General features: G+C 33.4%; 1 protein-coding gene across 3 annotated transcripts in view; it reads left to right on the forward strand.

The window, feature by feature from the left end:
- SLC38A4 (solute carrier family 38 member 4) overlaps positions 1–13,666 on the forward strand; it is a 47,001-nt gene that overhangs the window by 11,400 nt on the left and 21,935 nt on the right. The window contains exons 1-5 of one of the 3 annotated variants that reach the window (XM_072401436.1): positions 5,594–5,666; positions 7,846–8,068; positions 8,868–8,964; positions 9,435–9,550; positions 13,203–13,276. In XM_072401436.1, the coding sequence (XP_072257537.1) occupies positions 7,950–8,068; positions 8,868–8,964; positions 9,435–9,550; positions 13,203–13,276 (406 nt within the window). In that variant the 5' untranslated portion in view covers positions 5,594–5,666; positions 7,846–7,949. Of the gene's footprint in view, positions 1–5,593; positions 5,667–7,845; positions 8,069–8,867; positions 8,965–9,434; positions 9,551–13,202; positions 13,277–13,666 lie in introns of those variants that run through there. The other 2 variants (XM_072401438.1, XM_072401437.1) reach the window with 2 other exon arrangements.

Below are 13,666 nucleotides of genomic sequence, written 5' to 3' on the forward strand. Positions count from 1 at the left end.
AAAGTATATACACATCCATGTAAGCATTTTCCATCTGTGTTCTGATTACACTTAAACTCAAAAAGATATTTGCTAGATATATATAGCCTGGAAAGAGATACCAAGCTCTAAAAAGTATGAAAGTGAAATATTGATGGCATGTTTCCTGTGTATTTGAAATAAAATATTTATATATTTTTTTAATTTGTAACTACATTACACTAATTTTTAACTATATAATTTGTAAGGATTAGGTATTTGTTAAAGAAGGTATTTGTAAAGAAATTTAATTTAAGTAAGATTGGTAAAGACAGTCTGATTTAACATACATCACATACATTTCCTACTGCAATACCTTGGTTTAAACACCTAGGATGTTGATTGAGACAATATATAAGCCTCAAGGATCTATCACCTTGATAGGGATTAAATGGCATCAGGAATTCTAATGAATGAGTCATTTCTTCCAGGAAAGGATTACAAAAGGATTTTTAAAGCCTTGGGTTTAAACTGGCTCACAGACAGTTTACAAATACAAGAAATTGAACACTGTTACAATCCACAAACATTGGATTCTTTGGTAACAGCCATCTACAAGCAGTGCTTGAATTTACAACAGTCAAAAATCATGTTGTTAGCCACTCCACGGTGCACGGCAAACTGCTGGTAAAATTAGCAATCTGCATGATAGGTCAACTTGTTTGCATCCATTGCCCTTGCATTTGTGGAGGCGGTTCAATTCTTCCTCCAGAGGAGGAAATACAACTGAATAGCCGGAAATAACATGTTGCTTCCAGGAACTGTACCCAACACATTTGACTGAACATTGAACACTGAACATTTCCATTCAGCTTAGTGCTTGGGGGCACAGTTGAGCTTGTGGTACATTGCTGCTGTTTATTGCAAGTCTGAAAGGGGCCTTAATCTTTGTATCCCAAACTATTGTCATCTGCCCATGCCTTACATACAGAGGAATAATATTAGTTAATGATTAGGACTGATTATACTCGTGTCAAATAATATATATGTACAGTTGTAGGAAAAGTGAACCATTTTATATTTTTTAGATTTCTATTTAAATGGTTTCTAAACTGATTTGTCACAACAATGAAGACAGTCTGATTTGATGTACATCACACACATTTTCTACTGGCGTGTCTTGTCTTGGTAACACCTAGGTTGTTAATTGCAAAACTATGTAAGTCTCAAGGATATGTGACATTGATAAGGGTTAAATGACATCTGTATTTCTAATGAGTCAGCTGCTCCATGTAAAGTTTTACAAAAGGATTTTTAAAGGCTATCCACAAACATAAGATTCTTTGGTAAAAGCTTTGGATCTATAAGCAGTGTTTGCATTGCAGTCTACCTGAAATGTGCTAAGTGCAGGTTTAATCCCATTTACGTGTTGCTGATTTTGTTTCTAAAACCAGCTGTATTGTTGGAAACGTTAAAGCAAACCTGTGCTTTTTCTATGCAAGGCATAGAACCAGGTTATTATCTCCTACTCTTCTCCAGGATCACATCCTGATGATTCCTTCACTCTCATACTAGGAGTAAACAGAATACCTGGTACTTCTAGGGAAGAATGAGCATGCGCCTGAGACCCTTCAATCACATAAGTACCAAAAATAGTTCTTGGTGACTGGCCCAGGACTGCCGAATGAGGACAGTTTTCTTGAGCTTTTGTGGGGCTTCATTTCCTTCCTCTTGGTTGCTTAATAGAGCAATGGTGGAGTAAAATAATAATGTGTCTCCCTTTTTTGGTACTTATGTCCATGGTTTACCTTACCTGCACTTGACATACCTTTAATTGGCACATCAACTTTAGGTCAGCAAAATCTGATTGGATTTATTTGGCCAATACACAGTTTAGACGTTGCCTTTGACCTGTTTTGCATTGCATTGTTTTTCTTTGGATACATGTTCTATTAAGGTGTGTTTAAACTACAGGCAAAGCCGGTCTTTTCTTGTCTGCTGCATTTTTCATTCAAGCACAGCTACATGTTTTAGAATGGAAATTACAAAGTTTTCCTTGAACAACCATTTACATGAACCCATATGACTTTCTCAAAATAACAGCTGATGTTAAAATCCTTGTCCTGCTTTGTCACAAGAACATGTGTGAATACAATATAAACCGGATATCCCCTTACAGCGGAACTAAAATCTAAATATAAAAAACACACTTACCTGCAGATCCGTCGATCCATTCTTCATTTGGGTCCTGTGTATATATTATATAGGTTATGTTTGAATTAATGTACCTGAAGGAATCCTAAAACTTTGAATAGGTATGTGTTTCTACAGCAGCTTTACAAAAGAAAACTAAACAGAACACTGTTATTCTATTATAGCTGACTAATATTTAATGTTTGCCAATTGTTCTCATGAGGAATCTCAATGAACTGGAAATTCAGAGTACTAGTGTCCTGGAACATCAAATAGCAGTTTGGCATTTCTTTGCTTTTATTCTTCATTTTCAGACAGTTAAGAACGAAAAATCTTTTCTGCAACAGCAATGATCAGGATGTTTGCGGATTCATCTGGTTTTGATTTTCATCAGTTTTTTCTCTTTAATCTCATGATTTAGGAATTCAAGTTATATTGATTCATGAATTCTATGAATATATGCAGAGTAGGTACATCTTCATTCATAAATCTGTACAACTTTCTAAATCTAAAACAACTTTAAACTGTGCTTTCAGTCTAAAATGACGAACCTGTTTAACAGGTAGAAAGGAGATGAAGGAAAGTAGAATGTCAACAGCTACATTTTCAATATCAACCACCCCCTCCTTTTTAGGTTAGGAAAAAATGTCCATGGTTTTAGGAGCATGGGATATTTACCTAGGTAAATAAAGGATACAAAAAGTGAAAGGTAGAACATTTAAATAAGGCATATAATTCTAATTTTATGTTTCTGAGTTGTACCTTGAACCTTCCTCTGAATATAATACTCTGAAAAGAGGTTAGATACAGCTCATAGAAATGGAGTGGATCCTGTAAGCTTGCCCAAACTGCAAATGCTATGGTTGGCTAGGCTCATGAACTTGCAATTGTAAACTTATATAAAAAGTTATATAAGTTCAACTTCTCTTAAAAAATTAGAAGTAACTTTACTGAACTTGTATAATAAATGGGAGACTATGCTTCAAACTTGGGAAATAATTTACCAAAGTAGGCCATTGCCTATAGGTTTTTTGCAGCCCTAATATTTATTGGCCACACATTTTTTCCTTGAGAGATAGAAATACAGCTGTCACACAAATCAAACAAACAAATGCCGTGCTGAAAGAAATGGTGCAAGGACAAGGATATTTGGGTGACGAAAAGATCCAGGTTCCAGTTATGAAAAGCTGCTCCATAGAATCCCGAAATTAACATTGCCACTAAATGTGGTATAATTTTCCTAATTATATTTTTAGACGCTATGTTTACTGTATGCAAATAAAAGTGATGAAATCACAGGGAATAATGTCAGAGGCTCTTGCTCCTATCGTTACCTTTGATGAACTTTATTCAGAAGCAAATCGTATTCTTTCTGGTACCTTCTGATCAACTCTTTTAGAGACCTAAGTATTTAAAAGTATTATTTATGTCTTTTTAAAAACATTTAAAGGGGTTGATTTGAGGACTTCAAAAACATGAATTTGTCTTGCATATGTTTGGAAGTTAGAAAGAAACACAATGGGCCTGATTTATTAATCTGCAAGCCTGGAGATACACTTTCATCAGTGAAGCTGGGTGATCCAGCAAACCTGGTATGGATTTTTTGTAAAAGTAATTTGATATTTGTTAGTAAATGTTTTCAATCCTGGACCAGATCCCTTTCAGGTTTGCTGGATCACCCAGCTTCACTAATGAAAGTGTATCCTCTCCAGCCTTGGAGAGCTTTTATAAATCAGGCCCAATGTGAAAATTATTCATCATAACAGTATCAAGGATTGCCTTATGCTTTATCAATACATTTTATACTTTTTATCTAGCTTAATCTAAATTCTAAATATTAAAGTACTGTTCGAGCAATAACCATTAACTGTGAAAATTAAGTGGTTTTTCTATATCCACAGTCCTGGTCATACATCCAATAGTCTATATCAACTTTAAAATGGTCAGTCTTAGAAAATGTGTTTTAAAGAAAGTTTATATTTATTACTATTACTGAGGTTTATCTGGTTCTGCCAGCTCAGTTGCTTAGGGCCCCCTCCTACCCGCATTGGTATCTTGTTGTCTACTTAGGGTGCACAGCAAAATGTGGCATACTTTAAACACTTTACCACTTTTCTGATAAAAGCAACCGTACAGCCAGAAGCAACATTTTGCTTTCTGGAACCACATAACATTCAGCCACAAAAAAAGGGTTCCCAACTGCTCCCATTCATTTGAAGGGGCAGTTGGGACCATGGTTGAGCCTGAAACAGCATGCTGTTGCTCTGAAATTACTCTTAATAGGCTGCATACATTTTTTACCTATAATGTTTACTATATCATATACCTTCAAGTATAGTTAAATCTAAGCAATGTTTTCTTATTTATTCCATTTTAATTCATTGAAAATGTTTTGTTATACCAGTTCTGTAAATGCAAACAAAATAACTGTCGATCAACTGTTGATCTGCTAACGTTCTGTGTTCTCCGATTCTGCTTACTGTTATGTAAGCAAAATTCTCAGTTTGCTTTCTTTGGCTACACAACACCTCCGCTCTGTGTTAGAAAGATAAGGAGAGGGGAGATGTTTTGTAATACATGTGCATGTGGTAAAAGCAGTGACATTTGCTCTATTATATTGTATACGAGTCCATGATAGAGAGGGATATTATTCACCAATTGAGTCTTTGAGAATCAAAGGTAGCAAAAGGACTGAGCACATGATCACCTACCACCAGCTAAAATTCATCTGGGGGAACTTAGCCTTTATAATGTTTGAATGTTAAAAAAAAACTCTATCAAGATATTTGTTTTGTCCATCTTCTTAAATTTACTTCAGGTCCTAAGGACAAAACAGGAATTCACTACAAAAGTGAACAGAATCCCCATCAAAAGTTGTAACAGAAAAAATTGTCCCACTGGAGAATTTTTCCTCACTTATTTCTACTTTATCTATTCACAAAAAAACACTCTGGAAGACAGAACTTTTCCCAAGCATTTAGAGATTTTCTCTAACTTCCTGTTACAAATCTGGGGCAGAAAATGAAGTGAAATCTCATCAATGGGATCACAGACGCCAAAAAAAAATGTTAGTTAATAAAGTTTTAGTTAAAAATACACATTGCAAAGTAAGAATTATATATAAACTAAAAATAATACCCATGTATAGGGATACTTACAACTGTCTATAACTCATAACTTAGCTGTTCCTATTACTGGAAACTTTCGGGTTAACAAGTGCATAATGATGTCAAGTAGCACAAAACAGTAGTTATCTTGCTTCCATTTTTTAGGAGAATATGCAAAGACAAATTCATTGATTACACAGTGTCTGGCGTAATCTAGTTTTATCTGCAGAATCTGACGCAACTTGGATAGGTCTGGTCTTCTAAGTCTGATCTGATTGGTCTGGAGGACACACTCCCTCCACTCTTTAAATACTACAATCCTGCATTTAAAAACTGTTCTACTAACTCAATTAGCCAAAAAAGATTTAAAAATCAGAAGTCCAAAAAGTATCTAAGCTGGAATTGAAGGTACTTTCTTTTTTATTTTTGTCTTTCAACTTTTTATGTCAATATTGATTGTGCTATTTTCAGTTTTTACAATTTTTACATTTTCAGGGCTTGTTATAGTTCATTTATTGATTTATTTGCAACAATAATTTTATTAGGTATTAAAATTCTAGAGTAGTTGTTAGATCTCTATCATATTAGTAAGCTTCCAATAACTAGCTTTGTTAACTTTGTTGTTAACTTTTTTTAGCTATTTATTATTCCTTTACTCATCCATATATAGATAAAACATGATTTGTTTTGCTTACTTTTTCTAGTTTACAATGATTGTATCTTATTGTTCATGGACAATTATAAAAAAATGTATACATGAAAGAGTTATTATGCATTTTTTAGATAATAAATGAATATCACTAAAACAACTTGGCACTATCTATTTTATCTTGTGAAAAGGCTGGAAATAAAATGTTTATTTATTGCTGCTGCCTTGGCACTAAGAAATTATTTTGGAAAAAAAATATGCTGTGTTGTGTTTGGAGAATACTATAAACTGATATTATCTGTAGTTTACATTTATTTACACTTCATCTGCTTCCTAGTAATATCACTAGTGTTTTTTTTAATAACTATTGAAAAGAGTAAAGATTTCCACCTGTTGAAACATCTGAACTTTTTTTTAAAATTCAGTTGCATCATTTACAAATATTTGAATGGCTTTGCAAGGATTTGGTAGGCTTATTACTGAAAAAAACGACACCATATCCAGTGAAGTTGTTAAGAGGCACATGATATGATATGCACAGTCTTTATGACATTCTTTTAGATTCATTTCTAATTACTACATATCATTACAATTGATTTATCTATTCTACAGTGTACATGCTAAGAACCCTGTGAGTCATAAGTCACATTTATAATTGATGCCTAAACCACCATATTTAAAACTCGTGCTTTGGTTGCTTATTTTGATCATGGTAGCTTCAACAGAAATACTGTGCCTACATATCAGACAGATATCTAACAAAAAAAGGTGTTCCTCCTGTCTTATTGTCCATCTTGTCACATTTTAGCCATGGACAGTATTTTCATTCAAAGCTGATATAGAAAGTTACAACTCACAAATTAATTGATAAAAACTGCTAGAGGCCATGTTTAATTTTGGTAAACTTTCATACAGTTAGCCTAATTTCACTGGATTAAAAATAATTTTCTTTTAAGTAAATTTTATTGATTATTCAAATTAAACTTTCCTGGTAATGATAATTTAAAATAGTTATTGATAATTTTAGAAGTGTCCCTCTAATTATGATTTGATCCACATCTTCTGTGATCTTTTGGTGTCTGTTAACATTTTCTATATTACCTGGAATTGTTTAGTACAAATCACCAGTCACTAACTTCAAAAGTTGCAATTCTATTATGCATTGAAAAATTGTTCAAAATGCATCTAGAAAGGAAGAAGTTTGATATTATGCTTTCACTTACCCCATCTTCTGCATAACTAGGCATGCCAACACTACCCTTATTAAAATATTTCTAGGGAGTGCAAAGCAGTCCAAATCTTGCAAGAAGACACTCCAATACACCGGAGAGGGGCAAAGTTAGTAGAATCTAACTTATATGAATTGGCGAGGGATTTTTTCAGGGGCAGGGGGCCCACACAGTCTGTTTTTATTTTTCATCAAGGCTTTACCATCCTTGGTGACTTACTTCATTTTTGGATAAGGTATGGAGTGTAATAACTGCACTTGGATGAATATATGGTCTGTAAATTTACGTAAAATATTGAAATGTAAGCTTAGCAAAAATATATTTTCATAGTTTTGGATACAAGTAAAGATTGTAACCCCTGTCCCCTCTCTACGTAGATTCAACCACTTTCTTTGCCAGGATAAGAATTGTCACTGAAACAAAATGTGATTGGCTAGCTAACATTTAACAGTGGCCACCAGAGTAAACATTGGGGGTAAATCTTCCAGTTGGGACAACTTTAAGACTGTAATTCCTCTAACTTTGTAGAGATTTCTTCTTACTTCCTGTTGTCATAGAAGGAAATTCTCCAACTTTTACTGGAAAAAAATGATAATAACTGACTGAGAAAAAAAACTGACACTCTAAAATGTTGAAGTTCAGTTACATTATATAAGACAGATTGTTGATCAGCCTGTATTGAAAACAATATGTCATTTTTTGTTTGCAGAACAAGGTGTTCCCGAAGGCTACTGTATTGTGGTTAGAACCCTTATTAGGAACAATAGTGTTTGCTTTTAATAAAGGTGTACATCAATTCATTAACTGCTTAAAATGGACCGCATGGAGCTGCAAAGAGTCAACACAGATCTTGATGATGATAGCAACAGTGGAGACAGCACTGAAGATGGATATTGCAAAGAAACCGACTCAGAGAAAGTTACAATAAACGGGTGAGATGTTAAACTAATATTGCTTATAATATTATAATAAAATAAGATATCTAAAGAGAAAACTCCTTAAGTAGGATTCAAATAAAATGCATTGTGCTCATGCTTGCTTGAAATGGATTTATCTAAATTGCAATTAACTACATCCTATTAATTTTACTGCTATATGTTAGAGAGTTTCCTATAAACCCATTGGACATTTCTGTCCTAGATCTTTGCCAGATTACATATACTGGGCCATACTGGGTTCTCCTGTCTTTCAAATACGCAGTTGTTAGCATATGAATTTATTAGGGTTGAATTGGGAAAGGAATTTAGGTCACTAACTAAGCAATGTAAACTATTCAATTTTAAGGGAAATTTAATTGTTTCACATTTTTTCATATTCACTTGAATATGGTGAAAATCAACTTGCAAATAATAATCAAATTCATGAAAATCTAAATAAAAAGAGTTTTGCTTGCACATGATTCGATTGAAGGCAATATTAAAACTTAACCTTATTTACTAAAGGAAATTTGCGAAGTTATAGTTCACATTTCTAAGTGAACAACCTATATCCCTATAGTAAATCAACCCCCTTGGTTCATGTAAAGTCTATTTCCAAAACAAGTGTCATATTTTTTATGGGATGAAGTTTCCTGGCTTGTATCAAGTTTACAATATTTTGATATTCAGCTTTTAATTGATTGAATTCTCCCAGTTTTACCTACTATTTTCTAGATTTGTAAATTTTACTGGTATGTATTGTTTTATTATATTATATTACCCTAAATAATCATTTATGATGGTATTTCTAAAGCAGTCAGTATGCTGACGAGGGCGATGCAGAAAGTCAGAGGTTTCTAACAAACGGCATAGATGGAAAGAAGAAACTGGATGAGTATGCAGATGAACATGTGAGTATCACTGTAGTGTTACATTGTGCCTTTATAGCCACTGTGTCTTGTTTACTGTTTGGATTAGGCTTACTTGCAAAATCAGTACCACACACCAGTAAAAAATGTTTCATTTGAGCTTTCCCAGAAAAGAATTGGTACATCATCTACTTTTCTACATGTATGATTAAACCAAGATTATTGTATTTGTAATACCAGTCTTGCATTTGTGCAACACTGTCCTTAACCCTTTGACCTCACCAGTGCCATCTATGTTGCTTTGACATAGCAAGCCTTAGCAAATGTAGAACAGTGTCAGTAAGTTTGAATTGTGTGTAATTATTAACTCATAAATGTAATGAGGCTCTGAGTACGGTTTACTAATACTTGCCAAAAGATTGAGAAATCCAAGACCTGTTGGAATTGACTCTATGAAAGTCTCTTTCCCAAAACTAAAAGGAATTTTTTTCTTTTTCTTTTTTACAAAATAGCATCCTGGGACCACTTCATTTGGTATGTCAGTATTCAACTTGAGCAACGCTATCATGGGTAGTGGAATTCTTGGTCTCTCCTATGCAATGGCTAATACGGGCATTATACTGTTTGTGTAAGTAGAACTATATTGACTAAATGATTTATCAATAATGGAAACTTCCTTCATTAGTCAGGATTTTTATTTTAAATCAAATTTGCAAAACATTGATTTTGTGAGCAAGTAAAAAAGTTGGCATTCTCTTCATTATCAATTGTAAAATAATATTGGCAATACTGAAAACTTTCTAAATGAAGAAAAGGAGGTAGGGACCTAAGTGGATTATCTTTCCATTGGAAAACCATCTACATGGCTTTTGCATACACACCATATACCTGGACAACTGATTTTATTGCCCTAGTATGTGGGTTTTTAATCTTCCGTAGTTTGGTGGGAAGTAGAGGGCCACTTGTGGTCTGCATGGAGAAATTCTAATTTCTCCAAAAAATATTAGAATAATGCCTGTTGCTAACTTAAGTAAATGGTGTATACCTATTAAGTACACAGTGGAAGTAACAATGATTTTTAGGACAGAAAGAAAACCATACTACTTACCCTAGGAACACCTCATGAAGCACTAAATATTGTCCATGTAATAATCAAACCCTGAAAACTATAGTCATAAATGGATAAAAAACCAACATCATTTTTTACCACCTTGATGGTTTTATTGGACTTTTAAAGACTAACATGTTAGACAAGACAATACATTTGTTTTTGCCATTATCAAAGCAGGAAGTTTCTATGCCAACTAAGTATATTAAGACAGTTTAATAAAACATGGGTTATCACACAGAAACACCATTCTGTCTGGTTAGTTTTATTTATATACCTTTAGTTCAAGCTGATCCCTGACCCATAATATGACCAAACCCCTAAATTTCAAAAAAACTAAACTAAACTTAAATTCTTAAAATCTAAATCTGAGCCAAAACACCCAATTTTAATTTTTATCACCTGGAAACGAATATCCTTTTTTCCACTTGATTCCTAATGTAACCTGTACCAAAAAGAGTAGCATTTTACTGCGGAAATATTAAAAGTTCTGTAAGTTTTTAGTGCCAAAGTCAGCAAAAACAACAGTATATTTAACATGCAAAATTGTTTTCTGTTGTTCCATAAAAAAGAAAGTTTTGGGGTACATGGGACCTCCTGCTCCTAGTGACCATTGTTGTGAGACAAGAAGTGATAAGAAATCTAAATGGAACAGGTTTTTGATTATTGCGTACTCTGCCCAAAATAAAAAAATACAGGTTTCCCAAAAATAAGCACTATATGTTTCTAAACTCAAAAATCCTAAACAAAAACTACTGTGCCAAATATAACCCTGATATATAGTATGGTTGAATTTTTTATGATCTAGGCGAAAATCCCTGTTTTCGGATCCCTGTTTAGGGATCTTTTCTATCCCTGTTTCCTCTTTTCCTATGGACCTTACTATGATTTTAAAGTACACGCAAACACATTTCAATCCTAGTGTTTAGTAATGTGTAATTGACAGGAACAAATGAGGACAGGAGAAATACCAATGATCACAATCAGAGTAGAGCAAACAAGCATAGGGAGCACAGCCAAGAAAATGATCAGCAGAAATCTGACACAATATCCATCTTTTGGAGAAAGAAAAACATGGGTTTTTATTGCAGAAGAAACATATTATGGGTCTGATTTATTAAAGGTATCAAAGACTATCAACAGTGTTTCAATAGTGATCCAGCAAACCTGGAATGAATTTCCTAAAAATGATTTGCTATTTGTTGGCAATGTTTTCAATTCATTCCGGGTTCAAGATGATCTTAAAATCAGAAGAAGACTAGGCTAAAATGTTAGTGCCAGCAAGGGAGTTTGCAGACAATGAGTCCAATTTATTAAAGCTCTCCAAGGTTGGAGAAGATACACTTTCATCAGTGAAGCTGGGTTAACCAGTAATTCTGTAATGAGTTTTCTAAATGCCATTTGTTATTTGTTTGCAAATGTTTTCAATCCTGGACCAGATCAGTTCCAGGTTTGCTGGATCACCCAGCTTCACTGATGAAAGTGTATCCTCTCAGGCCTATTGCATCATGGGAGATGAGTAAAGCTCCACTGTAAGTATAAACATTGCACTCCTTTCTTTTCTGCTTTGTATTACCCCAACTATTTCTGGTTTATTTTTTTTTAAAAAAGTAAAAAGCAAGATAGAGAAAGTTAGGACTCTGTGTTTTATATTGCTGTGTCACTGTTGGGATCACCAAGATATTAAGTATTCAGAAATGATCTTTATTGACCAAAAGTATGTATCCATCAACATCAAGATTCCCCAAGACTTCCTGACTCATTCACGTAACCCAAATATAATTTCAGTAATCATTGTTAACTTGTTAGCAGACAACTAACCTTCCTATTAAAGAGAAGTAATATATATATATGGTTTGCGGCCACTCATTTCTGTATTTCCATAATTCCAGTCTTTCCATTTAGACGAATACCTTCCCAGTGTAGCTTACTGTTTTCATTATCAATATTTATTATTATGAAGATATATGAATGAATTTATAACATAATATTATTATATATATATATTTTACAGGCACCTTATAGTAGAATTAAAATATATATATATTACTTGACAAGGGAATAAACAGGAAAACTGGAAACTAGAAAAACAGCAAAAATAAACATAAGCAAAAACAATGAACATAGAACAGCATAGAACAAGAAATAATATGTTGAATGTGTAATGTAGGCTTTCTTCTGTCAGGAACATTAGTCAGTACTGCTCATTAATCACTCACAAATTTATTTTGAAGCTCACATTCCATAGTGATCATGTGCCTAGAACATGCTCTCTACTTTGAAATCACAGTCATGTTTGAACAAAACAAATGTACATGCAAGGTTGTGTAAAAAAAAAAAAATATGTTTTTATATATAATAATACTGCTGGGGCTAACAAAGAATCCACTAACTTAAAACATTAAACATGTACAAACCTCCCAACCTTCTTAAATTAGAAAAAAAAACACATTAAATACATAACATGTTGACTTTTGTAACACTCACCCTTATAGGAGCAGCTGAGTTTCTGCAAGTTCTCTCTCCTAGTGATTACAAACACATAGGCTCAGTCCATTCACTTTAGTCTTGGAGTGTTATTGAAGAAATTGAAGAAATCAAAATCAACAGAAGACAATGACACCTGCCAGCTCACAATTAAAAAAAAAAAAAAAGTTCTGCTTTTGCAGTCTTTATAGCCATCAGGGGGTGGTCTAGGCTCCCTTTCACATATTCAGCTGTGTTAGCTGTGCTGAAAAAAGCCAAAATAATGGAAGTCACTGAAGTAGTGACTCCTTCCTTATCCTTCCTTACATAGGATGAATGCTAGCCATAGTCTAATAAATGAATGCTCAATCCAGCAAACAATCAATATTTAAATCATGAAATATCAACCATGTGATTGCCTTGCACCATCCAATAGTATAAAAAAGGAAATCTTTAGGTTGGAGCTATACCAGTTTTGACTCTACCTATGATTCATTTGTCCAAACAGATGGTAAAAGATGAAAAGAATTGCTTTTCCTTTAATAAGCTGTAACTTTTGCAGATTTAATAATAGTCCCTATTACTGTATATTTTAGGTACATATAACATTAAAGTTGATATCTATTAAGGTGTCTAGTAATTTGTATTTTAATTTAAATGCAATGATCAGATTATTTAATGTACATCAATGTTGTTTCCTTATTAGGGTGCTTCTTCTTGGAGTTGCCATTTTATCTTTATATTCTGTACATCTCCTGTTAAAGACTGCAAAAGAAGGAGGTAAGAGTTTCTATTTCTCACACCATGTGACAGAAAGACAAACAGCTAAAAAAAGCTAAAATATGTATATGTAAACTGTTTACATATATGTGCAGCTCTGTTTGGACAATCTTTACATGTCATAAATCTTAATATTCACATAGATCCACTGCACACTGCATATTCACTATTTCCTACTTAACTTTATATTTGCAATGTAATTATGCTAGTTCCCTATTCAATAAGCATTCTTGAGGTAGAGACTTGAGGAGGAGAGGTGCCAAGGGAAAATGAAAAGCTCAGTCCGGAAATAGAGTGTCACATTCTTGGATGTCAAATGTCAAAAAATATATTCATATGTTCCAGCTTATTTTGTTACACCCTATAAGCTTTTGTTTTATAGTTTAGGCT

The sequence above is a fragment of the Pyxicephalus adspersus genome, chromosome 2, assembly GCF_032062135.1.
Source record: "Pyxicephalus adspersus chromosome 2, UCB_Pads_2.0, whole genome shotgun sequence".
Lineage (NCBI taxonomy): Eukaryota > Metazoa > Chordata > Amphibia > Anura > Pyxicephalidae > Pyxicephalus > Pyxicephalus adspersus.